Source organism: Leucopleurus acutus (assembly GCF_964270905.1).
Source record: "Leucopleurus acutus genome assembly, chromosome: 20".
In the NCBI taxonomy this organism is placed as follows: domain Eukaryota; kingdom Metazoa; phylum Chordata; class Mammalia; order Artiodactyla; family Delphinidae; genus Leucopleurus; species Leucopleurus acutus.
This window is the reverse complement of record NC_139162.1, coordinates 10,564,091-10,590,352: the sequence shown is the minus strand read 5'-3', so window position 1 is coordinate 10,590,352 and position 26,262 is coordinate 10,564,091. Positions and strand designations below refer to the sequence as shown.

General features: G+C 47.5%; 1 protein-coding gene across 1 annotated transcript in view; it reads right to left on the bottom strand.

The window, feature by feature from the left end:
- Window positions 1-5,298, bottom strand: part of ADAMTS18 (ADAM metallopeptidase with thrombospondin type 1 motif 18) — a 156,049-nt gene extending 150,751 nt beyond the window's left edge. Inside the window, exons 1-3 of the mRNA XM_082862055.1 lie at window positions 4,897-5,298; window positions 4,710-4,803; window positions 1,480-1,796 (exon numbers count right to left, since the gene is read on the bottom strand). Coding sequence (XP_082718181.1) covers window positions 1,480-1,796; window positions 4,710-4,803; window positions 4,897-4,986 — 501 coding nt within the window. The 5' untranslated portion in view covers window positions 4,987-5,298. The remainder of the gene's footprint in view (window positions 1-1,479; window positions 1,797-4,709; window positions 4,804-4,896) is intronic.
- Window positions 5,299-26,262: the final 20,964 nt, after the last annotated feature.

Here is a 26,262-nt window from a genome sequence, read left to right as displayed (position 1 = left end):
TGTAGGAAGTCACTTTATCCCCACGGTGCTGTAAACCCTCTTGTTATTCCCATTGTAGAGAGAGAGACACTAAGATACAGAGAGATTCATAACTTGCCCAAGGTCCTACTAGTAAGGGCTGCTATGAAAGATGAACTTGGACAGACTACTCTTCACCACTGGGTTATCTGGAATGGGATAGTTTAAGCCACTGTGATGGAGGGCCTAATCTCCTTCTGAAGACATAAGGATACTGGAATAGACAGGAGAGAGGGAAAAGAGGGGGACGTTCCCAAACGAGCAGTAGACTCATGACAACCAAACCAACCAAACAACAAAAACAAGCTATATTCACGTGTGTGTGGGCTGCCTAGGTGTGTGTAACTATCTTAGAACATATACGCCACTAGTAAGCCATATTGCTCATTTAAACAGATCCAGCTTAGCCAGGAATTGTTAAATCTTTGCTTCACTCTATAGTTTAACGACCATACGAAAAAGTATCGTAACTCTGGTTGTGATAAAAGATTTTAACTACATGTCAAGTCACAATATGAAAACAAAAACGTTAAATAATAAAGTTTCAGCTAGCCAAGAACACGGGAGTCTTCATTCACCAGCGCCTGAGCCCCTCTCTCCTGCTCAGTCACGATGTGTCACGCACATCACACTAACTACATCCTCAGCTGGGCTTTCTCACATTGTCCTTCTTCTAGCCACGCCAGAGCATGACCACGGTGTGTCTGAACGCACACAAACTCTTCCGTCAGTTACAGACACTTCTCAGTTGCAACACAAGATGAAATCGACCCAGATCACCATTTATTGTCTCACAGATGACTGAATCCTGAGACAAGCATCATTTATACCAATATTCTTGATCTCGAGCCCAACAGCTGAGGATTACACAAGAGGAAATAACGCTTGTCCCAAATCTTTTTAAGTGTCCTGCCTTCCTGGATGCCACACTTAATCCCACCAGCCCCTGAACACACCACATCACACTCAGAAAGGACGCCTGATGGGAGCAGGACAACGTGAACAGATTAGTTGAAAGAAAACAAGAGGCCTCCCTTCCACAGGGAAGGTTGGGCTTCCCAGGGCAGTGAACACACTTTTGCATTAAACAGGGTTTTCCCTGTTTCAAAGCACTGTGGAGGCACGCAGCTTGTTAGATTTATATAAAGCCTGGTCTCTCAAGACTTTCCAAAGCGAATGGCATCCATCACATTAATTTCCTTGGGGGATCGTCTCAAACATGGAAAATGAAGAGGCCCAGACCATTAAACATCAAAAGAACGTTCTAAATGGTAATTAAAGTTCTTTTAGATAGATTTTCTTTTTCTGGGAGCAGATTAGATTAATTCAATTGAGAATATTATACGTATCAAAGCTGACAGTGTGAACGTGTGGAGTTGGCTGCAAGAGCACTTAGGATTGCAGACATCTGTTCATTCCAGTTATACAAAACACAGGAAAGAGGGAGTAGGGGGTGCTTACCAAGCCGGCACATGTAGACACAGCGACGGAGGACAAGCTGTCGTTTCTGATAAATCCCTGATAGAAACATCTTGGCACCACGGGTTCCCGAGTCTCTGAAGCACCATCTTTTCCAAGTACCTGGACAATAAAGTGACTGCTCAAGATTGCCGAGGGCTTAAGTTCTAAGTGTAGTTCCTGTCCAAATGCTGAAAATCGGTAATGCAGGGAGCTGCTGGCACTCTGCGCCGACCGCTTTTTCCTGCCGCTGTGCAAAATGTCGTGTGAAACATATGACCCGCCCGAGTCCACTTCTACCGGCGTGACAAAGACGTAATCTGCAATGGGAAAGGTTTCGCTGTCAGTACCCACGGCCCGCAGTGCCCGAGGGTCCCTTTCCAAAAGGCTGGCAAAGAGCAACACACAGCTGAAAGATACTTGTTCTATTGCCACGCACCTAAACTACCTATAATTCAGAGCAGCTCATGAAAAGGAGAATTGTGTGATCTTGACAATTAGCTCTGCCACAGCAATTCCTACAGAAACTGTAAGTCAAGCACCATCTTGTAGAACGTCAAGAATGTTTCTGGAAAATGCCACAACTCTCATGGTCTGCAGAGAGAGATGGACTTTTTATATATTAGTCACAGAGTCATCCATACATAAAAATTGATTTGGGGGAGACAGTATTAATAACTATAAAAACCACAAAGCCAAGAAAGGAACACTTTTTTCCAAGATGATACCTTTGTGCTTAAACTACATTGGGAGCATTGGGGTGGGGGGGACAGAGTTTAAATTTCAAATGTAACTCACAGCACTGAGTAACTTGAGATGAATTCTCAGGTAATTAACACGTAACTGTAGTTTTATATTTCCAATATTTATTATACGTGATAAAACTCCAGCACTTGTATCACTCAGCGTTTTACAAACGAGCTTTCCCTGGGACAATTCCATTTAATTGTAAGCATAAAATAGAGTGGATACATAAAAATGCCTCGAAATTGTCAGAACTTCCCACTACAGTCTGTTGCTGAAAATTGCTCAGACATGTTGGTGGGGGCGTGTCAGATCAGGGGACACCTGGAAAGACGTGTTTAAAAATACCTTCACTGTTGCTCCCTAGAGCAGCGCTAATTACTGCTTGTCCCAGAGAAGTTAAACAACAATTTGCTGCTTGAAAAAATGAGGCTAGCAAACTGTTTTCTATCACACGACATTGAAACTGAAAAGTATCATCCCACAAGATGATCTGGAATATGCCCTCTGCGCATTAAAAAACGCTCTGTATTTCCACTTTCTAGGCACAGAATGGGAAACTAATTTGGACCGTGTTTAGAAAGATTCTGAATAACCAAGAGGCATGTTTGAGTCACTTGGGTCCTTGGTTACTGGAGGAGGAAAAGCAAGAGGAATTTCCCTTTCCCCAAAATAGTCAACAACCGGAAAAAAGAAAAAAAAAAAACAAGAAGAGAAAAGAAAGAAAAAAGCTAAGGAATGAACAGAAGCCCTGTAGCTAGCAGGGATCAACGAGTGATATTCTAATTGGTCCTACATTAAAAAAAAAAAATCCCAATATGACAATAATTTTCAACTATGTTCTGTGTATGAACCATCTGTTACTCATATTGCTTGAGAAATTCATTCTTACAAGGTTCTTGCCGTTCTCCCCCATTTTCTTCTTCACTCCTTTAACTAGAAATACTATCTAATTGACATGCATATTAAAAAGCAATTAAAAAAATGTTTTTCTCTTAACCTTAAAAAAATTGAGTGGGATATACATGATTTCTCTTCTCTTTAAAATTGCTACTCTGCCGTTTTCCTGGTATGTGGCTTTTGATTAAACACAGCTTTTTCTTAGGGACAAACCACCTTCTCCCTCCCCCATACTAAAACCTAATTGTGAAAAGCATCCCTGACATGTGCTCAGACACAGTCTCTGTAAGTTGATTCTTACCTCCTTGACCAAAGCCATCTGAAACTCTGCCTGCTCTTAGCTGGGAGAACACGCAGAAGCCTTATCCAGCCAGCGGTCTGCAGAATCAGCCTGCAAAGCCCCCCACCCAGACACCTGCTACTAGTTTGTTTCCAAGGGGAGAATGAACAAGCAAGCTGATGGTAATATTCAGTCCTTGATGGGAAGAGGGGCAGTCAGGGCCCCTGTAGTGAGTGATCTGATTAATCGGCTCAGGGGCTACCTAAAGATGAGGTCCTTACAGGTGGTAGCTGGAATGGAGGGGACCTCCAGCCATTTGGCCCTGATGAAACAATGAGGGGTTGTTTTAGAAACTGCAGCCAGCTTTTCTGGTTGGACAAAAGGCGAATTTCTCAAGGGCAAATTCCTGGCTCTCCCCTGTCCCCTCACTCACCCACTCCCTGGCGGCACAGCCTTTCTCCATGACTCTGCCATCCCCCCTCTCCCCAGTATGATCCCTGGTCCCCTGAGAGGAGGAGATAACCCTGCAAGACTAAAAAATGATAAAACTCCAGCTAGACATCAAGGTCTTGCTATAGAAACCTTGGATCAGGAATCAGCTGTTCTCCAGTAGCCCATGGGAACAATGGAAACAAGGATTTTCCTTCCAGGTGCCAGGGAGAAGTTAATAAATGACAGAAGTAAAGAGTGTTCTGGAAGTCTGAAGCAGGGAACTTCAAAGGAGATAAAGCAAACCCCCCCGCCCCCCCACCAGAGGCTACCTGCTTTCCTCTCTCTAAAAGTGATCTTTGGGAATCAATGATACGAGAGAAGAGAAAAGGGAGAAAGAAGGAAGGAAAGGGAGAAAGGGGACAGGAGTGAAGGGGGGGAAGGAAGATGGGGGAGAGGAAAGATGGGGGAGGAAAGAAGATGGGGGAAGAAAGGGGCATGTCCTTTCCCGGAAGAGGAAGGAGATGAGGACGGTGCCCTTTGATACCAGCTACCTAGTCAATATCCACTCACTTTCTAATTTCTCACCACAGCACGGATTTTTTTTTTTTTTTAAACCAGCCGTCTGTGAACGAGGGAAAGTATTGTTTTCTCATTTATGTGACTTGCAGCTTGAGGCACTGATTCTTCCGATAAGTTCAGAGTCCGGGCCACATCCCCCTCTCCAAACAGGAACCGTTTCCAGGACGCGCGCACACCTGCCACGTGGGGGGGAGGGGTGGCCTCGTCTGCCCTTTCTCTCTTTGGGGGGAAGGAAAGGACAAAGTGCCTGGAGAAGCCCTTCTGCGGGGTGGGGGCGGGGGGGGGGCCGAATACGAACCGTGGTTTAATCCGCTGCCGCCGCCGCCGCCTCGGCTGTCACTGGCTAAGGCTGCGGCGACCGACGCACAGCAAAGGCAGCAGAGCTGGAGCGCCTGCAAGAGAAAAGGTGACGCCGTGCGTGAGGGGCGCGGCGGGGCTGGGGTCCCCGGCCACCCGCCATCGGCGCCTCCCCGCCGGGCACCTGCCTTGGCCACGCGCCCCCGTCCCGCCGGCCCCCACGGCGGGCCCGAGCGGGCGGCGGGGAGGGCGCACGCGAGCAGGAGGGCGCACTCCATGGTCAGGTGCGGGCGCGGCGGCTGCGGGCGGCGCACATCCTCCCCGCCGCCCCGGAGCGCGGCGCTCCAGGTGCGGCGCCAGGTGGGAGCCGCCGCCGCTCACATCGCGGTCCGGGCGCGCCGGGCCTCCCCGGCTCAGGCAGCTCGCGCGCCCTCCCTCCCGCCGGCGCCGGCCTGCACAGCGCCGCCTGCGGCTCCTGGAGGCGGCACGGGGGAGCCCCGGACCAGGGCTGGCGCGCGCCTCCGAGCGCAGACGGCCGGGGGACTCTGTTCGCGCCTGCCCTCCCGTCCGTGCGTCTGTCTGTGTCGGGGTGAGCGTCTGAGGCTCCCGGGGCCAGCAGAGCCAGCTGGCTCCCCCAGCGTGCCGGAGCCGAGCGCCCGCCTCTCCACCGCACGGTGATTGGCGACCAGCGGCTCCCGGGCCCGTCCGAGCCCCCGGGCTGGTGCAAGGGCGTGGGATTCCCCGCTCCCGCTCCGAGGGAGGGGGCGCACGGGGAGGGGAGGCTGGGGGAGAGGAAGGGGGAGGGAGGGAGCGACCGCCGAGGGAGGGAGGAGAGCGCCCTGGGCCAGGCTGGGAAAACGTCACTGAAGCGCACGGAGGGATGAGCCGAGCAGGGCGGCACTCAGGTGAGTGGCGCGACTTCTCTCGCTGCCGGTGCAGACTTCTGTTTTACAAGTCTCCTGGCGAGACAGCCCAGGTATTCAGCGATCTCAGTACCTCCAAAGGGCCAGCTGCCCTCCTCTGCTTTATCTCGCTCACCTCGGACCCTCTCCTTGCAAAGGTGGGCCTTATTAACCCCTTGATAAGGTTGAGGAAACCGGGCTTGGCTGGGCTCCAGAGTACCTCGCTACCCAGAGAGTAATCCCGGTAACTCGCAAATCTCAGGCGGCCTGGAGGGCTGGAAGCAAGAGCCTTGCCACCGGCTGCAGCGTGTGAAAACCCAGGCTGGCCGGCGGTGGCCTCACCTCTTCAAGTGACCGCGTTTCCAGCTCCTCCCCAGACCCCGCAACGTGCAGAAATGAGCCGTAACATACACTGCTGCCATCGCCACGAATGCGCATCCCCTCTGCCGGGTGCCTGCTGATTACACACCACATTTATTTGATCTTTCGATCCCCACTGTTTCAGTGATGAACAAAATATATTCTCCTCACAGGCTAATGGAAAAGACCCTCAAGGAATAACTCGACAACACCAGAACCAAAACGATCACAAATAGTCTACAGGAAAAGAATGGGGTCCTAAGTTAGAAAGAATAAGAGCAGAATCTAATTTAATTGGAGGGGGTCTAAGAGTGGACGTGTAACTGTAAGATGTCTGTTAGGAGCTGACATTTCAAAGAGGACCAAAGAGAGGGGGTCAGTTTTATAAAGAAAGAAAGGAGTGAGGTCTTGCATGTCCGGAGACAGAGCACAGTGTAAGTGAAGGTCTTGAAGTAGGAAACGTACCTGCCATGATGGAAGGCCTACAGGCCAGAGGGAGAGACAGAAATAGCAGATGGCCAGGTCAACAGGACCTTGTGGGCTGTGGGTGAAGCATGTAAGAAACTTAGATTTAAGATGTGTGTGTGTGTGTGTGTGTGTGTGTGTGTTCAGAGTGTGTTTCACTGGATGCATCAGTGAAGATCTAAAGCTGGGGCTAGAAAAGCAGAGAAGGTGGCGCGGCTTCTGTGTGGAAAGGCCTCACGGTGAGAAAATCTAGGTTAAACAAATCACGTGGTTTCACAACGTAATCTGTTTAAGCTCTTGTGGCCTCCATTGTATAATCTGTAAAACGGGGGTTAAGCACAATATAGCAAAAGCATCGCAAGGATTAAGTGCATGTCCTTCTGAGCCCTTTATAAGTGGGCTTTAAACATAAGAACAGACGATACCCGGAATTGCTTTTACTTATCCATCTTATGTCACACTTGAATGTGCATCAAAATCACCCATGATGCTGGCTTAAAATACAGATGCCTGGGCCGCCAGCCGTGGACATTCTGATTCAGGAGATTTGGTGTTCGGCCCAAATATGCATTTGTAGCAAGCAGCTGTGGGTGATTCTGACCCAGGTAACTTCAGTGCTTTATGCTTCTAAAGGAAGCTGGAGGGGTGCACGGTGTGCTCACACTTGGCCCAATGAAACCATGTCCCTGATCTGCATCTCTCCCATGAGACACCTTTGCATGGAGTCATCCACACCCCTTTGGTCTTGCTCTTTTGTGACCAGCAGTAGAGGTTCCTCACCATGGTCAGGGCTTGAGTCTCAGAGAACACTTCTTACCTGTGCTTCTCACCCTCTGCACTATTGACCTTGGGGGCTGGATAATTCTCTGTGGTGGGAGCCATCCTGTGCATTGTAGGATGTTAAGCGGCCTCCCTGGTCTCTACCCACTAGATGCCAGTAGCACCCTCACAATTGTGATAAAATGTTGTGATGTTACTAGATGTCCCTGGGAAACAAAATCACCCCTAGTGAGAACCTGGATGAATAGTGTGGACTCCAGTCCTACTCTGTGGCATTTTTCTCCATTGATGTGGAGCCTCATAGCTTCTCATTCAATTGGACAAGTATTTGTTGAGTGCCCACCGCTGAGGGACTGGAGGCCTCCTCTTGAACTTCCTCTAAGTGTCCCATCCCCCACTGATTTTACAGCTCTTCTCCCGTACCCTCGGAAACGTTTGCACCCAGGAGATCCCGACCCTCCATGGTTTGGTACAGAAATCAAGACCCCTGTCTCATATACTCCTATGTGAGCAAAACTTCCCATTCCATTCATTTGCAGATGCCTGGGTCCAATTTATTCTGTAGGGCTGACACACAAACACTGCAAGCCCCAACTTCTGGGATGATTTTCCACACTCCATATTCCAGGAACTAGCCCTGCAATATGTATAAATTGCCTCTAGATGGTGACAGAGAGGCGGGAGCACATGGTCCTTTCAGCTGTGAACTGCAAAGGAGCACCAGCTTCTAAATTACTTGGAAATCTAAATCTGAGCTGATTTTAAAACTATAAATCTAAGACACTATAAAGAATATCTAAAGTTCATAGTAATCTGTCTCAGTCCATTTGACATGCTGTAACAGAATACCACAGCCTAGGTGGATTAGAAACAACAGACATATATTTCTTACGTTCTGGAGGCTGGGAAGTTCAAGATCAAGGCACCAGCAGATTCGGTTGGTGTCTGGTGAGATCCTGCTTCTTGGTTCATAGATGGCCTTTTTGCTGTGTCCTCACAAGGTGGCAGGGGCGAGGGATCTCTCCTATAAGGGCACTAATCCCTTTCATGAGGCCTCGGCCCTCATGACCCAATCACCTCCCGAAGCCCTCCCTTCTAAATGCCATCATATTGTGGATTAGGTTTCAATATATGACTTTGGGAGAGGGATACAAACATTGCATGAACAAATGGGGAAAAGAAAAAAATTATCCCTTTCATGGTGTATTCTGTCATACTTAGCCCAGACCCTGGCACAGAGAAGACATTCAGTAAGTATTTGTAGGAAGGAAGGGAGGAAAGAGAAAGAGAGGAAGGAAGGGAGGGAGGGAGGGACAGAGGGACGGAGGGAGGGAGGGAGGGAGGGAATGGTGGGGAAATGGAAATGGAGAGATCACACAGTTTCACTCTTTTCCATCCTTTAAAATCAGTGGTACAGTTCTAGGTATTGGTTTCTCATCTTTTTACACCGACATAAGTTTACCCTCTTTTTCAAGATAATATGCTTTAAGTCACATACCTCCTCCTGGTCAGAGCAAGAAATAAATGGTGATCCCTGTTATTGATTCACTTTTTCCTTGATCTCTGCTCCATGAGGATGCAAGGGTCTCTTGCACAGAAAGGAAGAAACGTTTAGCCCCTCTCCCATCACAGCTGACTTTCACAAAGCGATGCTGCCCCTCTGCCATTTTAAAGCTGCACTGAATGGTCCGTCAGGTTCCTGACGGTTTCCTGTAGAAGGCATTTTCACGTCCAAAGAGAAAGATGTCCAAAGCCTAGTATCCGAACCTAGAACAGGGTAACCTAGAAACAGTAAACAGGACTTATTTCAACACAGTAGCCAAAAAGAAAAATAAAGAGACGGAAACGGATTTCCATCCTTGAGCCCTGAGAGGCAAGGGCTGCCTCCTGGCCAATGTCTCAGAAAACAAGGTGCAGTTACAACCGCGTCCTCAAAAACAGTGGGGAGGGGGAAAGGGAGGAGGACAGAGCAGCATCTTCTTTAGAGATAACCATCCAGAAAGATAGTGTTTCCTTCACCATGCAAAATAAAGAGTGAAATTCAAGCAAATGACACGCATAGACTGGTTTTCATTAGTGACAGGAGATCGTCCGCAAACCCAATTTAGGAACTACCAACTGTTCTCTCAGCTCAAATTATATTTAGTCGTTCATGCCGCTTTCCTGGGACACTGGCATCAATTTCTTCTCTTTGCAACCTGCGCTTGTCTGACTGTCTCTATGTTAAGACTTTCTCTATTCATCCTGGCTTCCCTTGCTCTGTCTATATGTGCTGCTTCACGGCTCTATTTTCAGCCCTTTCCCAAGCCCTACAATTAAAAGTAGCTTGTCTGTTCCAGACTGGAGAGGCAGCGTTACAACTAGACTCCCTATTCCCACAGACGAACTCAAGGCCAAGTTCTGCACTCTCTGTGCAGCAAAGAATGGAGCATATATTTTGCCAAAGCTCTGGAAAATCTCAGGCTGCTGGAGAAAGGGAAATGACTCTTGTCTACATGAAGTATTCTCTCCTTCTCAACCACCAGATCTCATCACGCGCAGGCTTAGACATCTGCCCTGATGACTCCCAAACTCACAGGTTTAACACCAGCCCATCTGCCTGAAGCCCGGGACAGTCAAGATTGGGAACAACTACTGCTAATCAAAATCACCTGGGCAGTTGTTAGACCTGACATTTCTGGGCATCCCTATGAATATTCCAATTAAGTGGGTCTGGGATGAGGCCCAGACATCTGTCTTTGAACCAACACCTGGGTGTTTCTGATGTAACCGAATATATTACAAACCCGTAATTGTGGCCCACTGTACTTACACCTCCATGTGAATGCCAGCACTGCTTCCTAGCCAATAGGGTTTAAAGCTTCTGAGATGCCTTTGAGTCTTTTTTTATTCACGGAGAAAGCAAAGTATAATAGAAAGAATAAAGGACGGGCTTGGGATTGGCTCCTTGATACAGTTATGAGCAGGAAGGATTTGTTATTTGATTAGATCTTTGAATTTTGGAGAGAGTGATTTGCCTTCTAAACATTTCCATCTCCATTCTTCTGGTTTAATTCATGATTTAGACCTGACCAAACATAATAACACTTTCTTTTGGGCAAAAAATGTCTGGCCAAAGCGGGGTTGGGCGGGGGCGGGGGGGGGGGGGGCGCGCGCGCGCGCGCGGTGGTCTGGACTCAAGTGTAACTTGTTAGAATCATTTGCTGGTGCTGATCTACACAATTGGGGAGAATAAACCATGTTTCAGCTGAGGTTGTCACAATATGTGATTAAAGCCTGGATATTGCAGCAGCCATCCTCTTGAGCTGCAAAAATGAAATCCATCGAGGAGGAAGGAAAGAGGAAAATATGCACGCTCCAGTTTGAGACCATGATTCTCGTACCTGCGCCTTTAATCCTTGAAATCACTGCCATTTAAGCCAAGAAAGCTCTTTCCAATTCCTTTGCCTTTTAAGTTGGTTTGTATTGGGTTTCAGTCAAAGTAGTCCTTGTATTTTTGCTATGTGACCTTGAACGCAGTCTTTTATGTGTTCATCTGTCACACAGGCTGAACGATCCTTATTTCACATCTTTTTTTTTCATGAGGGTTGAATAAAACAGAAAATGTCTGATGCAGAACCCCAAACCACCGGTGCTTGTTAAATGATAGCTCTTCTCCCCTTTTTGGGGAACTTCTTTGAACCTTATTCCTGTAGCCACTCCACTTCCTTCGGCTGTGAACTCTTGCTTAGAGATGGATGTCATCTGAATATTCTTTCATCTAAACTCCAGGCTGGATCCTGATATCTTCCATTAGATTTAAGGGCTGCAGCTCCTAGACACGGTGTGCATTCAAAAATGGTGCACCCGTAGGTTTGTTTTCGAAGTCTGTGAGCCTGTCTCCGGTTTGTAAATAAGTTAATTTGTATCATCTTTTTAGATTCCACGTATAGTATGATATCATATCATATGATATTTATCTTTCTCTGTGTATGTATAACTGAATCACTTTGCTGTACACCTGAAACTAACACAACACTGTAAATCAACTGTACCCCAATATAAAATAAAAATTAAATGAAAAAAAATGGTGTGCCCTTCTGAGGCAGCATTCGAAGTAAAGTAGCCAAAATTTGGAAGCTGTGCAAATTAGGACAAGAGTGCACCTCTGGGCTACTGACTCCTTTGGGGGCAGGATTTAGAAGCCTAGGACCTATTGGATTCCATTTCAATTCAAGCCCAGGCAGGACACAGCCATCCACAGTGCCCAGCTTGGGTTGCAATCTTTTCTTAAGCCTTTCCTTATCTTGGCTTGGGGAAGTGAATGGGAGCAGAGATTCATCCCACCCACTGCTGAGTACTGCATTACAATTTCTAAATGACCAATTTCATCATTTCCCCCCATGTACTCAGCATCCTTCCCATGTGTTCCCACTCTCTTGGAGTGCCCTTTCAAAAGGCTGGACCGTGTAGGTGAAGGTAAATGCATTGGTCATTTACCCTTCACTTCTTCTGCCCTCAGTCTCCTGAAACTGTCCCCACCAAGGCCAGACTCCAAAGGGTAATTTCATAATCACGAGATGAGAAAAGCTATTTTAAAATACAGAGAAATAAAATCAACTATACTTCGACAAAAAAATAAATTACAGGGCTTCCCTGGTGGCGCAGTGGTTGAGAGTCCGCCTGCCGATGCAGCGGACACGGGTTCGTGCCTCAGTCTGGGAAGATCCCACATGCCGCGGAGTGGCTGGCCCGTGAGCCATGGCCGCTGAGCCTGCGCGTCCGGAGCCTGTGCTCCGCAACGGGAGAGGCCACAGCAGTGAGAGGCCCGTGTACCGCAAAAAATAAATAAATAAATAAATTACCAAATACAGAGAGATCAAAATGTGTAAACCCTGCTCCTTTCACTCAGAGAGAACCATTAAAAATGTTTGCGAGAGAGAGAAACTGAGCCCCTGGCAGTGTATCGTCTTTAAATTGTTGTAGCACTTGAAATTCATGGTCACTGCTTCCTTTTCAAAAACCTCTCACCTGCTCAGATTCCAGGTCATTACCTTGTCCTGTTTTCTCCTTTCTTGTTTAATTTTTACTTATCAAAAAATTTCCCACCCTTTTTATGTCCGTTAAAGGTTGGCATCCACAGACTTCCATTCCCTCCCCTTGTCTTTTCTCATAAGATCACCTCTTCCGTTCCTGGACATTCACATCCCATCTGATGTGCCGGTGTCTCCCAGATCTCTTTTTCCAGCTCAAATCTCTGTTCCAAGCTCTAGACACACATTTCTAGCCACTTACAGGGCAATTTGACTGGCTGCATCAGAGGCACCTAAACTCAACAAGGCACCAAGCCTGAACCATCAGCTACTCTCCGTCTGCCGCCATCTGCCCAGAACCCCAAGCTGGGAAGTCTGGGCATCTCCCCTGAATTTGGGAGGCAAAGCCGGGAGGGGGGAGATTTATTTTTTTCTGCTGATCAACTTCTTTTATTTTTTAAATTATTTTTAATACAATTTTAAAGGTTCCACTCCATTTACAGTTATTACAAAATACTGGCTATATCCCCGCGTTGTACAATACATGCTTGCAGCCCGTCTTACACCCAATAGTTTGTACACCCCACTCCCCGACCCTATAGTGCCCCACCCCCGCTGGAAGTCACTAGTTTGTTCTCTGTATCTGTGGGTCTGTTTTTTTTGTGTGTGTTTTTTAGGTCTGGTGTTTTTTTTTTGAATTTTATTTATTTTTTATACAGCAGGTTCTTATTAGTTACCTATTTTATACATATTAGTGTATACATGTCAATCCCAATCCCCCAGTTCATCCCCCCCACCCCGCCCCACCACTTTCCCCCCGTGGTTTGATTTTGTTATATTCACTAGCTTGTTGTGTTTTTCGGATGTGGAGGGGGAGATATTTGTCATCAAACCTCAGGATGCCTCAAGATCAGTCCCTCATCCTCACCGTGATTGCTTTAATTCAGGCCCTCAGCGTGTGTCACCCCTGAGACTGAAGAGAAGGGGCATCTCATCTAGGACAGACTCCCCTGATCACTGTGGCTGGGTGGGTTGGGCTGAGTTTGGCTGGGTTAAGTCCATCTCCCTGTGTTCCTACAACCTACCATTCCCTCAGCCTCTGATCGGTCAGTGAGACAAGCACAGTGGAGGCCAGACCCCACCCCAACTGTCACCGCCTGCTTAGAGCAGAGACGATGCCATCGACATCTTTGTTTCTAGTACCAGGAACAGGGCTCACTCACGGTGATACTATGTTGAATGGAAACCTCATTGCCTGGAAGGAAAACAATCCAGGCTGCTGAGACAGCCCTCCTTGGCGAGTCCCAACCAGGGAACCTCATTACTCCCACCTCCTGTGACGGATAGAATCCACCACCCAACTGGCCCACACCTGCCTGTGAACTAGCTCCAGCTCTTTTTATTGGTTTTCACTCCCTCCCTTATTCCCCAGCTTGGCCTCATTTTGAATCCCGTACCTCACCCTCCAGGGCACAGTGGTCTTTCTTTTTTCCCCTTCCCTTCCTAACCAAACCGTTCATTCTCGTTGCTGTTCAAGTAAACCTAAGGGCCTTGAGGCTCACCGCGATCATCTCAGCCATAGGACTCCCCAGCTCTGCAGATGGCCTCGACCTGGGTGCACCCCGGCCAAATCCCAGCCCCAGAGATCCTGAATTAGGGGGTCTCAGTGCCCATCAGGAGCATTTTTAAAGCCCCCTGGCTCCAGGTGAATGTAAAATGCAGCTAGTCAAGACCCAACCGCTGTTTCCTCTATATTCAGAGTACAATCCCCGGACCAGCAGGCTTCCCATCACCTGCAGCATCTCAGTTCCAGCCTCGGGCCTGAATCACGTCCTGCACTAATCAAGAACCTGCATGAGACCAAGGTCCCCAGGTGGTTGTACACACGAACGTTTCAGAAGGGCTGCCGCAGAGTCAAACAGGTAGGATGGTGACACCACTGGGTAAACTTGGATAACCTCGTGCCCTCTAGAAGCCTCAGTCTCCCCATCTACAAGATGGCGATAAAAACAGTACTGTCTCCCAGGGATGGACGGAAGAGAACTAGGGATCTTCATGACCATCAGGTGCGGAGCTCGATGAAGTACTTGCTAAGTGGCAGTCTCATTAGCATTCATTCTCTCGCTCTCCCTGCCTCTCTCCATCCCTCTCCCTGCGATGGCTGGGGGTGGGCAGAGCAGGTCCACTCTTTATTTCTAGGATGCCAACTGTGTTATCCTGGGAAGCACAGCCAGTAGGAGGCTGGCAGATGCCACAGTCACATCCAAATTAAACATTTCCAATTTTAAGCACAAAAGAAGTTCTGTTTCCCTTGGTTAACCTGCATCACCTGAACCACCACCCTGATCTGGGCTGCTAGACACCCCATCTACCCAATTACACAATCACCTGCCCACCAGGAGTGCTGTATGGGGCCTGCACCCCGTTGCGCAGGCAGTCTGTTTCCAGAAGCTGCGTAGTGACTTTGGTCCCCACCATGCCTGAGGCTGGCGTTTCTAAAAGGCTACCGGGCACCATTTCAAGAGGCTGATCACTTAAAACCAAGGACTGGAACTCAACTGGCTTCTGCAAGGAATTAATTGAAGGAATCCAAGGTGCCAGAGGGATCATTGTAAAAGGGATGGGAGGGGGGTGATTTCAAATTTTTACAGGAGTCTGGGATCTATTTAGAGAGGTTCCAAACATCAGGGGTGGTGTCCAGACTGCAACCCAATATTTTCTATTGCTCTCTTTCTGAGAGTTCAAGCATCCCCCGCGATTGCATGGAGTCTCTCTGAAAACCTGACATTGAACTGGGACATAATAACAGCCTTGGGACATCAGAGCGCCGGTGCCTGCTCTGCAGTACTGGACGTTTTTATGTGCATTACATTAAGAGCTTCCATCTCTCCGGACAAAGGGGGGAAGCGCTTCCATGGTGGGTGGCCCCAATTAAACCCTGTGCCTAGTGAGTTTCCGCCGAGGCTGACTGGAAGGCAGCCAGCGCTGATTAGAAAACAGGTACCTCAAATGGCCCAGTGCTGCCATAATGAAAAGCCCTGGAAAACTGCTAAATGACACAGAGGAAAATCATCACAATTAAACCCCCCACCCCATGCTCCCTCATGCCTAAAAAAAAAAAACAAAACCCTTCTTCAGGATTGCCTAAATATTGCTTTGCCCAATGAGTTAACCGTACAGTAAATGAAAGATCTCTTGCAGACACGCAGCTTTGAACACACTGCTCTCATTAGGAAACAGTTCTCTGGTTTAAAAGCACAGAAAGAGAATGCAGACAAAAACACCCACCCCCACCCCCACCACAAAGAAAGCAGATGTATGGAAGGTCTGCAGATCGGGCTTAAGTTAAAAACACTAGTATTTGTTTTTTAATGATGACAAGACCAATACAAGCTGTTTTTGAAAACCTCAGAAAAATAAAGTATGATGAGAGAACAAGCGTAATTCATCATCCACCCCTCAAAGATGACCACAGATATCATGGTACCTTCCTTCTGGAAGCACTGTTTTATATAGTTGAGAACTGCATTCAATATACTTTTGTGAATGGCTTTGTTTCACTAGTATTATATGTGGAATATATGTTGCAGGTATTAAAATTCCCTGCACCACCGTTTTTAATGGTTGGGACATAATCCATCAGAGGAGTGTAACGTAACACACTTAGCAAAACTTTGGAAGCTCTCTTGCTGTAGAACAGCTAAGCTATAACAGTAGCAGCAGCAGGGACGTTGACATCATTGCCCCCAGAATGGGGAAGAGAGGTGGGGACTCATATTCTGTGAGTTACACTGGGCCAAACGTTTTGCCAGGTAATGTTCTGTAGGGTTCCTCATTTCATTGTCCGGCAGCACTCCGAGGGGGTCATTCTAATCCCCTTTAACACAGAAGGAAACTGGGGTTCACTGATAGGTAAGGTCACCGGCCAAGGTTACTAAGCTAGTGAGACACAGGCAGGATGATGACGCAAGTGTGTCAGGTTCTCCCTTCATTCTTCCTTCTCATCCATTTGAAGACACACAGCAGCATACTCAAAGGGCATGAGTTTGGAGTCTAAGTGTCCTTTCACGTACCATGCAAAAGCTAAGTGCCCAATGAATACATATTTCATAAATACCTTTCATTCTACTTTGAATTTCATAAGTACTCTCGCTCACAAACCTAAAACCTTTTGTGGATTGCACCCAAAAAACGTTACATTCACGAGGCATATTTTTTTCCCAAGAGCTCCAATTAAAATTTTAATTTTATGTATGAAGGATATCATAGGTTTAGTTAATAATGTAGAACTAGGAAAATTGAAGCACAAAGCAAACGTATGTCTCAGAAAGTTCCACTGTGGTAGACAGAGACTCGAGTTTGGTTGAGAAAGAAATGTAGTGAGGACAATGAAAATAATAGAAGTTACTCCCACTAATTAATTGCTTACTTGGTGGTGGGCCAAACACCGTGAATGTAACAGGGAAGAACAAAATCTGACTCCATGTTGGATCTGTTTCTTTTACTTTGACCTTTGCTTTCCACTGCTTTTGTTCTGTCTATAGCTACTGGCATACACAATGGCCTCCCTTGGGGAACCCTGCCCCTGCCTGAATGTTAAACTAAAGTGCCTTTGTTCAGGCCACAGGGAAACACCCTGACCCTGCCCACCTGTGAATGGCCGCAGTAAAGAAGAAATTAACACATCCCGTCCCCTAGGATGGCCAAAACCAGGAGATATTTTGCAAGACTTATGGTCTTTTTACTTCCTCACCTCCTCCCCCTCTCTGTTCTATAAAAGAAACTGGCACCCAGACCCCGATAAGATGGTACTCTAGGACATTAGTCTGCCATCGTCTCAGATGCCCAGCTTTCTGAATAAAGTCTCTATTCCTTGCCTCAACACCTTGTCTCCCAATGTACTGGCCTGTCGTGCAGCGAGAAGAGCAAGCTTAGACTTGGTAACATGAACATTTAAAGAGCAGAAGCATTAAAGTACTCTGTAGCATCGTTGCCTAATCTGGAAAAGGAAAGTAAGAATGTCAAATGCACAAAAAAGTAATTCTGACATAATTTGGGTAAGTGTCAGGGGTAGAATCTGAAAGTGGGTCTACTGTTTTTCAGATGCCAGATTCATCTCAGCTTCCTAATTTACTGGGTAGCATGAAGCCTTGGGCCAGTGGGTACAACACGCCCCCGCCCCCCATCACGCCAGCAGGAGTTTCAGGTTTCCAGGGAGTCTCAACAGAGGAAGACACTCTACTCCTGGGATCCAGCAGCAGATGTCTGTGGAGCCATCCCTGAAGGCTTGGCCAGACAAGACCTTAGCTGGGAATGGACAGCATTTGAAATTCATCCTGAACTTTCAGAGTTACATTGCAAAACACCTTCATAATTCACCCGGATTATCCCCGGGTGCTATAACACTCACCTCGCAGGCCACGGGCCTGATGCAAGGTGGCATTTCTATGCTCAGATGATGAGGAAAAGGCACTAGGAGAAGCAAAAATCAGGGGCCTGCTGGAGGGACGAGGAAATTGAGGGCAAAAGCATGGAGAACAAAAGCCAAAGACAATAACTATCAAATGGATGCAATGTAATGTGAAGACAAGTGAACCACTTAAAAGGTGCAAAGAGAGGAAACAGTGTGTGAAAAGGTAGCATCCCGACATTAAAATTGGTAGGTATTAGATTTTTACAGCTATTTAACTTTGACCCTTATAACAGCCCTGTGAGATTGCTAATAGAAATAGCAATTGATAAACTCTAAGCTAGCACGTAGATTACAGTCTTTGTGAACCTTTTTAATTCCATCTTTATGCTAAGCCAGATGATGACTAGGTGTACCCTATCCCTTAAAATGTGACCACAAGCGGTGTGATCTCTGACTCCCTTGTGTTGGGTTGGCCAAAAAGTTCCTTCGGGTTTTTCTGTAAGATGTTACGGGAAACCCCAAACGAACCTTTTGGCCAACCCGATACTATTGGAAGTCTAGTGGCTTTGCCAGAATTGGAATGACTTCTAGACTCTGCCTCGCGTGTTTCCGCTGGCTCTCCCCAAACTCACTACATCCCCGGCTCTCACCTACTCCACTGTTCTCTCCTCTTCTCTGTCCTGCATCAACCCAGACACAGAACACAGCATCTCTTGTTTCCCCAAAACCACTCAAGAAAGGCATTTGTGTGTGTAGCAGTTGTCACTAAAGTTTGGGGACCCAAATGCTTTTTACTTTTGATTGTGGAAGAATACCATCTTGGTCAGGGTTCTCCAGAGAAACAGAAGCAATAGGACACATGCAGATACATAGGAGAGTTATTATGAGGGATTGGGTTTGGCTCCCCCAATTATGGAGGCTGAGAAGCCCCACTGTTACCAAGCCTGTTGCCTGAGAATCATACCCCTGCCCCTCCCTCAAATGGAAAGTAATTGCTCTTATCTAAGTTTCAGGATGAAGCTGCAAAGAGAAAAAACATAAGAACCGGTTAGAACCAGCCAGGCCCAAGATGGCAGAAGATTTGACTTCCAGTTGACCTTGAGCCTCATTACACGCTCATTGTAATACATTAGCATATGCTAAATAACACACCCACAGGCGCTATGACAGTGGATGTTGATGATTGCCGTGACAACAACAGAAAAGCCCATGTAAGGACTGAAACGGAGAATTGCTTCAGTTCTGGGTCCAAACCATACCCAGGTTCTCAGACAACTCATGAATATTCCTCCTACTCTTTCCAATGCCCCCCTTTTACTTCAACCCTCCAATATATTAGGTGTCTCCCCCTGAATTGGGCTGAGAAGTTGATGTACGAACTAAGTTCCTGCTTCTCCCTTTTTGGCTGTTGAATAAAGCTTGTGCTGTCCCAGTCTCAGCATCGGTTTCTTTATTGGCTGTGCAAATCCGAGCGGAAAATGAACCTCCCTGGCCAAGACAAGGGGTCTTGGCCTGGGATAGGACACTGGCACGGGTCCAGTCGACCAGTTCATAACCACACGATCGACATCTGCAAGCTGGAGGCCCAGGAAAGCCAGTGCCACAATTCCAGTCCAAGCCTGAAGGCCTGAGAACCAGGCGGGGGCCAGTGGTCTAAGTCCCGGTCCAAAGGCCTGAGAAAACCAGAAGTGCTGATGTCCAAACTCAAGGGAAAGTGTATGTCCCAGCTCAAGCCCAGAGAAGGAATTTACCCTTCTTCCCACTTTTGGGAAATTTTGTTTTATTTAGGCCCTCAGTGAATTGGAAGATGCCTACAGGCATTGGTGGGGACTGATCTCTGAACCTAGGCTACCCAGTCAAATGCTAATCTCTTCCAGAAACACCCTCACAGACACACCCAGAAATAATGTTTTATGGGTTATCTGGGCATCCTTAGCCCAGTCAAGTTGACACATAGGGCTTCCCTGGTGGCGCAGTGGTTACGAAGCTGCCTGCCAATGCAGGGGACAGGGATTCGAGCCCTGGTCCAGGAAGATCCCACATGCCGTGGAGCAACTAAGCCTGTGCGCCACAACTACTGAGCCTGCACTCTAGAGCCCGTGAGCCACAACTACTGAGCCTGCTCTCTAGAGCCCACAAGCCACAACTACTGAGCCCATACGCCACAACTACTGAAGCCCTCGTGCCTAGCGCCCGTGCTCTGCAACGAGAGAAGCCACCGCAACGAGAAACCTCCGCACCACAACGAAGAGTAGCCCCCGCTGGCCGCAAACAGAGAAAAGCCCACGTGCAGCAGTGACGACCCAACGCAGCCTAAAATAAATTAAAAAAAAAAAAAGTTGACACAGAAAATTAAGCATCACAAGTCCACACAACATGCAATTTACCATTTTAACCACTCGGAAGTGTGCGTTTCAGTGGCATTCAGTGCATCCACAATGTTGTACAACCCTCACCACCATCAGAGGGGTTTATATCACAGAGGTCTAAGCTGATTTAAAGTGATCCCAGATATTCTTTTCTTACAAGTCACCTGGCCACCCACCAGGTTGTGTGCCATCTCCCTAAACCCAAAGACTTCTCTCTCTCTGCCTTTCCTTCTCCCCTACCTTTTTGTGCAGGACAATTTAGCTTCTGCCCCAGTCCAGGCCTATCTTAGCATATCAAATAACTCATTAATGGGCTCTTGAAAATTAGAAGGTCATTCATGCCTTGCTTTACTCTTCAGTAGAACAGAATAACAAAAGCACTGATGTTTCAGATCTCCTTTCTGCTTACCTAGTCTCCACAAAAAAAGAAAAGCTGGAAAGAGATTGATTTCCTCATGGTTCTGAAGACTGCTGTTTCCCTCAGAAGCAAGAAATAGGAATCATCATTTTAGGCTTAAGATAAAAAAATTACTCTTGTTTTTAACTTTTTAAAAGTCTTTTAATTGAATTTGTTACAATATTGTTTCTGTTTTATGTTTTGGTTTTTTGGCCGTGAGGCATGTGGGATCTAGCTCCCCAACTAGAGATCGAACCCGCACCCCCTGCATTGGAAGGCAAAGTCTTAACCACTGGACACCAGGGAAGTCCCTGTTGTTAACTTTTAAAGTATAAAAGCTAGAATACATTCTCTCAACCATGGAGCTAGGAGTGAGACCAAGCCTAATCTTCCCATCATTAGTTCAGACTGACCGAATGGGTCCATGTATGGAGGTTGATCCAATAGACCGTCATTGGCATGAGCCTGAGCTCAGATTTCTCAGTGGGAAGCCTTTCAAACCATCCCCAAGCCCTCCAGATGGGTTGATGACCCTGCTCTCTGATCTTTAAACACTCAGTATTGTTCCCGAACCAAACTTGGGTCTACTCGCCTGCACACAGTAAGGCCAATCTTACTGACACCAGGTTGTGCTGAAGGAAAGTGCAGTGTTTATTGCAGGGCGCCAAGCAAGGAGAACAGATGGCTTGTGACCTAAAACCCTGAACTCTGATGGGTTTCAGCAAAAGTTTCTTTTTTTCTTTCTTTCTCTTTTCTTTTTTTTTTTTTTTTGCGGTACGCGGGCCTCTCACTGTGTGGCCTCTCCTGTTGCGGAGCACAGGCTCCGGACGCGCAGGCTCAGCGGCCATGGCTCACGGGCCCAGCCGCTCCGCGGCATGTGGGATCTTCCCGGACCGGGGCACGAACCTGCGTCCCCTGCATCGGCAGGCGGACTCTCAACCACTGCGCCACCAGGGAAGCCCCAGCAAAAGGTGAGGGAGGGGCGTCCCAGGGTATGCGATCAGCTTGTGCACAATTCTCTGATTGGTTGATGGTGAGGTAACAGGGTGGTATCACAGGGGTTAATGTTATCAAAACTTAGGTGCCAGTAGGTCTGGGGGCTACGAGCTCACGATCATCAAGTAGCTAAATCTTCCCTTTGGTGGTGGTTTTAGCATCTGTAAAACAACTCAGGGAATGTGCGTCAGATACTATTATCTAGGTACTTCAGAGAGGCGCTACCGCAGAGGATATGGGGGTGAGGTCTCTCCCGGGAAGGCCCCATAGGGTCCTGCTCGGTTACAGTATTTTGCTCTGTCACAGCATAGTGAATTAAATCAAAAACTAAAATAAGGTGGGATGGCTTCCCTATTGGACTTTGAGCCTCTGAGATCTAGGGGCTATGTCAATTCTATCTTAAATGGTGGTTTTCAACCGGGGTCATTTCCTATACCCAGGGGACATTTGGCAATGTCTGGAGACTTTTGGGGTTGTCACAACTGGGTTAGGGGTTGCTACCAGCGTTTACTGTGCAGAGGCCAAGATGTTGCTAAACATCCTACACTGCACAGAACACAACCCCCGCAATGAAGAGTTATCCGGTCCAAAAGGTCAACAGTGCCAAAGTTGAGAAACCTTGATCTTAAAGGTTATTCATTTAGCAAATATTTATTAAGTACTGTCTATGTATCATACCTTGTACTAAGGGTTGGAAAACTTGCGCCTGTTTCCTTGCCGTAACTATTTTTGTGATAACAATCGTCAACCCTATTGAGCATTAAAGGGAGTAGGGTCCTATGTTAACTCTTCACGTATCTAATATTATCTTCTATAATCTTCACAATAACTCTGTAACGTCATTATCTCAAATGATAGAGTAGAAGCTCAGAGAGGTTAAGTAACTTTCCCAAGGCAACACAGGGTCTGGCTCAGGTTTCCTGATTCCTAACTATCACACACAATTGCCTACCAGGTTAAAAGCAATTGGGAATCCTAGTATATACCTCCTAGGGCTGTTATAAAGATTATTTATGTGGCCTCATTTTTTTGTGTTTAATGACTCCATGAATATAATAGGCTTTCAGGCTAGAGGCTTGAAAATGACTTTTGCTATGGTGGGTGGTTTGACAGGTGCTAGACTGTCACTTGAGGTAAAGAGAGAAGGCAGGACGTCTAAAAAGTGGCCATGATTGTAGACAATATCGAATGCCAAATTATTCCCCAGGGATGATGAACCTTTGTTGCAGACCCTTTTTAGGAGAACAAGCATGTGTGTGAGCATATGTGTATGCGTGTGTGTGTGTGTGTGGTGTGTGTGTTGGGAAGGGGAGATTTAGTGGATGGCAGAAAACAGAGAGAGAATCGTGGTAAGCAATATTGAGGAGAGCCTGGACCAACTGAAAAAAGACACATCTCCATTTCTTAGAATCTCAGTCCACCCCTTTTCAGTAACTGTTTCCCTTTCCTCTGCACCCTCTCATTTTACCAGGATCCTCTGAGAAGGAATAAGTCCGCAAGGGTATTAGGGGTCATGTTCGTAAGAAGACACAGGGAGGAAACAGGATGTCTGAAAAACCCATCAGCCCATGATGTGGGTCTGACCCCAAGAGAAGGACAGATGGAAGGATGGTCAAGTGGAAGCGCTCAGACTTCTGTGCAATCTAAGGAAGTTTCCAGAAGGCCAGGGAAGAGGCCTCAAGCCAAAGCCAGCCAGCAGAGGCGTCTTGTGTTTCCTAGGAATGGGCCTGCTTAGTGTCACTGCTGCACCCACCGGTTAAAAGCAGCCCAAGGAAATGGCCTGGCATGAAGGCAGCAAGGGAATTCAGTGTACAGCAGCTGGGCCCTTGGTTGGTTCCCTTCCCTGGAGTTGAGCGTTTGTGAGATGTATTCTCATGACCACCACGCTAGGTACTTTTTTTTTTTTTTTTTTTTTTTTGCGGTACGCGGGCCTCTCACGGTTGTGGCCTCTCCCACCGCGGAGCACAGGCTCCGGACGCACAGGCTCAGTGGCCATGGCTCACGGGCCCAGCCTCTCTGCGGCACGTGGGATCCTCCCGGACCAGGACACGAACCTGCGTCCCCTGCACCGGCAGGCGGACCCCCAACCGATGCCGCCACCGGGGAAGCCCCATAAGTACTTTTAAATGTCTAATAAAACACCCACAAATCTGTCTTCGATTCGACTAGACGTGCATGTCCTCAAACACATGCCCTTTGGGCAAGCAGCGTGTCACCTGCCTGTCCTCGGAATTGACCTCGAGCATCTGCTTGTGGTGCTACCTTAGAACCAGTGAGCTCACCTGCTTGCAGGACATGTGATACCTGCCCCTCTCTGTGTACAGGTGATCTCTCACTGCATCCCACCTCACCCCAGAATGATCTATGATGCCGTTTTGCTTCCTATTAAAACCTGTATCTCTGCTTCGACTGTCTGGCCCTCCTGTTTCTTTCCGGAGCCACTAGGCCCAGGATAATAAGCTATAAACACCTCATCATGTGTAAACAATACCTCTCTGAGGTGAGCTCCAAGCGAAGAGGCAGTGCAATCGTCATTCCTCTCCTGCGGGTCCTGGTCACCCTCCCGGGGGCAGCTCGTAGGATGGGAGGGGCACGTCTGAGCCTCTGGATCCTGGCCAGCCAGCTGGGAGTCCTTCGGTGGGACCTGAAATAGTAATCAGGCAGAGTGGACGGAGGTGAGGGGCTTTCAGAATCCTACCTGAGTGCTCTGTAGGTGGCCGCGGGGCACTTGACTCAGATCCAACAGAGGCACCTGGCTCCCAGCTGGCCTGCAGCCAGCTGCAGGGGGTAAGATTGCTGTGAATGATGGTGTCTGGACTCCGAGTACGCTTTATTGTTGTGTGTCTCTTTAAAACTAATTCCTCACTGAGAGATGTGTGAAACCTAAGCCTCCCCAACCTCCCTCTCCTTTGTATTGTCAGTTGCAGGCACTTGTCCCTGTGGAGAATCAGGAGAGTCCCTGCTGGATACTGAATCCCTGAGCAACGCCAGGCGCAGTGGCTGACGTATGAAGCTTCTCCCAGGTCTGGAAATGACTAAGCCAAGAGCAAACCTGTTCCTCTCCCAGAGCATCCAAGGCTGTACGTAGTGCAGTAAATGAAGAAGGGGTGATTTCTCAAAAATGTTTGGAAGACACTGATGTAGTAACTGTTTTCTAAAAAGGTATGTGGGGTAGTACCATGGTTCTCAAAGCCTGGTCCTCAGACCAACAGCAGCAGCATCACCAGGGAACTCATTAGAAATGCAAATTTTGGACAAACCCACACCTACTGAATCAGAAACTCTGGGGATGGGACCGAGTACTCTGTTTTATCAAGATCTCCAGGCGATTCTGATCATCACTAAAGTTTGAGAATCCCTGCTCTAGAGACAGAGATTGTGTTTTCACCGATAACTAGAACACAAGACAGTTTAACTATGTCATAATCGTTTCATCACAGCATATCGGTTCAAATATTTATTGAGCTACTACTATGTTCTAGGCTCTGGGCTTGGCATGGGAAGGTATCATGGTAATTGAAGAGACATGGGCCTTGTGCTCACAAGCTCATCTTCTAGCCAAGAGAACTGATATTAGTCAAACACAGAGATAAGTATACAAGCAACAGTTATTCGAGGTGCTGTGAATGAAATCGACAGACCTGATCCAGTATGGGAGATCAAGAAAAGCTTCAGCGAAGAATCTCTGCTTATTGAGATATGAAGGGAATACAGACATTATGTTGGTAAACTTTGGAACGCAGGTGGCTTTTCGGGCAAAGGAAACAGCACGTGTCAAGGCATCTGGATGAAGGTGGCTCATTGAAGGGATTGACAGAAGATCAGGGTGGCCGACATGCAGAGATCAAAGGGCAGAGAATGATGAGACAGGACGCATAAAAGAGGCTTGGAGGGATCTTAAAAATTTGGTCTTTATTACAAGATCCACGGCCTCCACTGAAAAGCTTGAAGACAGGGATGCGGCCACATGAGGAAACCAGCACTGGGAGAAATCCCAGTCTGGTTGACGTGTGGAGGATGGACTGGGAAGGCACAAGGGTCGGGGGTACAGTTAGGAAGGCAGTGCTGTTGTGGAGGCCAGAGGTGAGGTCGGGAGGCCAGGGTGGTGAAGGTGGAGATGTAGAGACGTGGCAGGAAGTGAGAGGCATTGGCAAGAGCTGATCCTGGGGGCAGGGAGACAGAGTGCTGTTTCTGGCTTTGCAGCTACAGGGATGGGCATACCATTCAGTGAGGTGACGTCTCGGAAGAGCATTTAGTTTGAGACGAGGTGAGGTGAGAGGTGAGACACAAAGAAGGAAGCTTTTCAAATGCTGAGTCTGGCCTGTCCTTGAGACTGACAGGTGTGTGCCTGGAGTAGGATCTCAGAGAAGAGATCCAGGCTGCAGATATCAAAACGTGAAGTGACGTGAAGTGACTCACATGTGTGTGTCTCAGGGTGGAAGCCACAGAGTCTAGAATGAGAAGACAGTAGGTCTCAGGACCCATCCTGGCGGGACTCTGACATGGGTGACTCACGTGTAGCAAGGGCTCCGTCAAGGTTTGTATAATAACATGAAGAAGAAAGCGGGGGGGAATGAGAGTAGGGCAGATTGCACTGGGATAAAACTGTTCAGTCATCTGAGCAAGTCACTTATTCCTTTCAAGCCTTAGTTCCTCCATCTGTAAAACAGGGAGAAAGCAGTCCAAATCTCACATGTGTATCGTGAGAATTATGTGATGTAATGTTTCGTACATAGCAAATGAGTAACAAACCTTAGTGATCGTTGCCCTGAGCATGGCACAGAAAAGACTCTTAATATTATCTTTGGAACTATTACAGGAGTAAATCAATCCCGTTTCTCAAAGGACTATTTTGCTGAG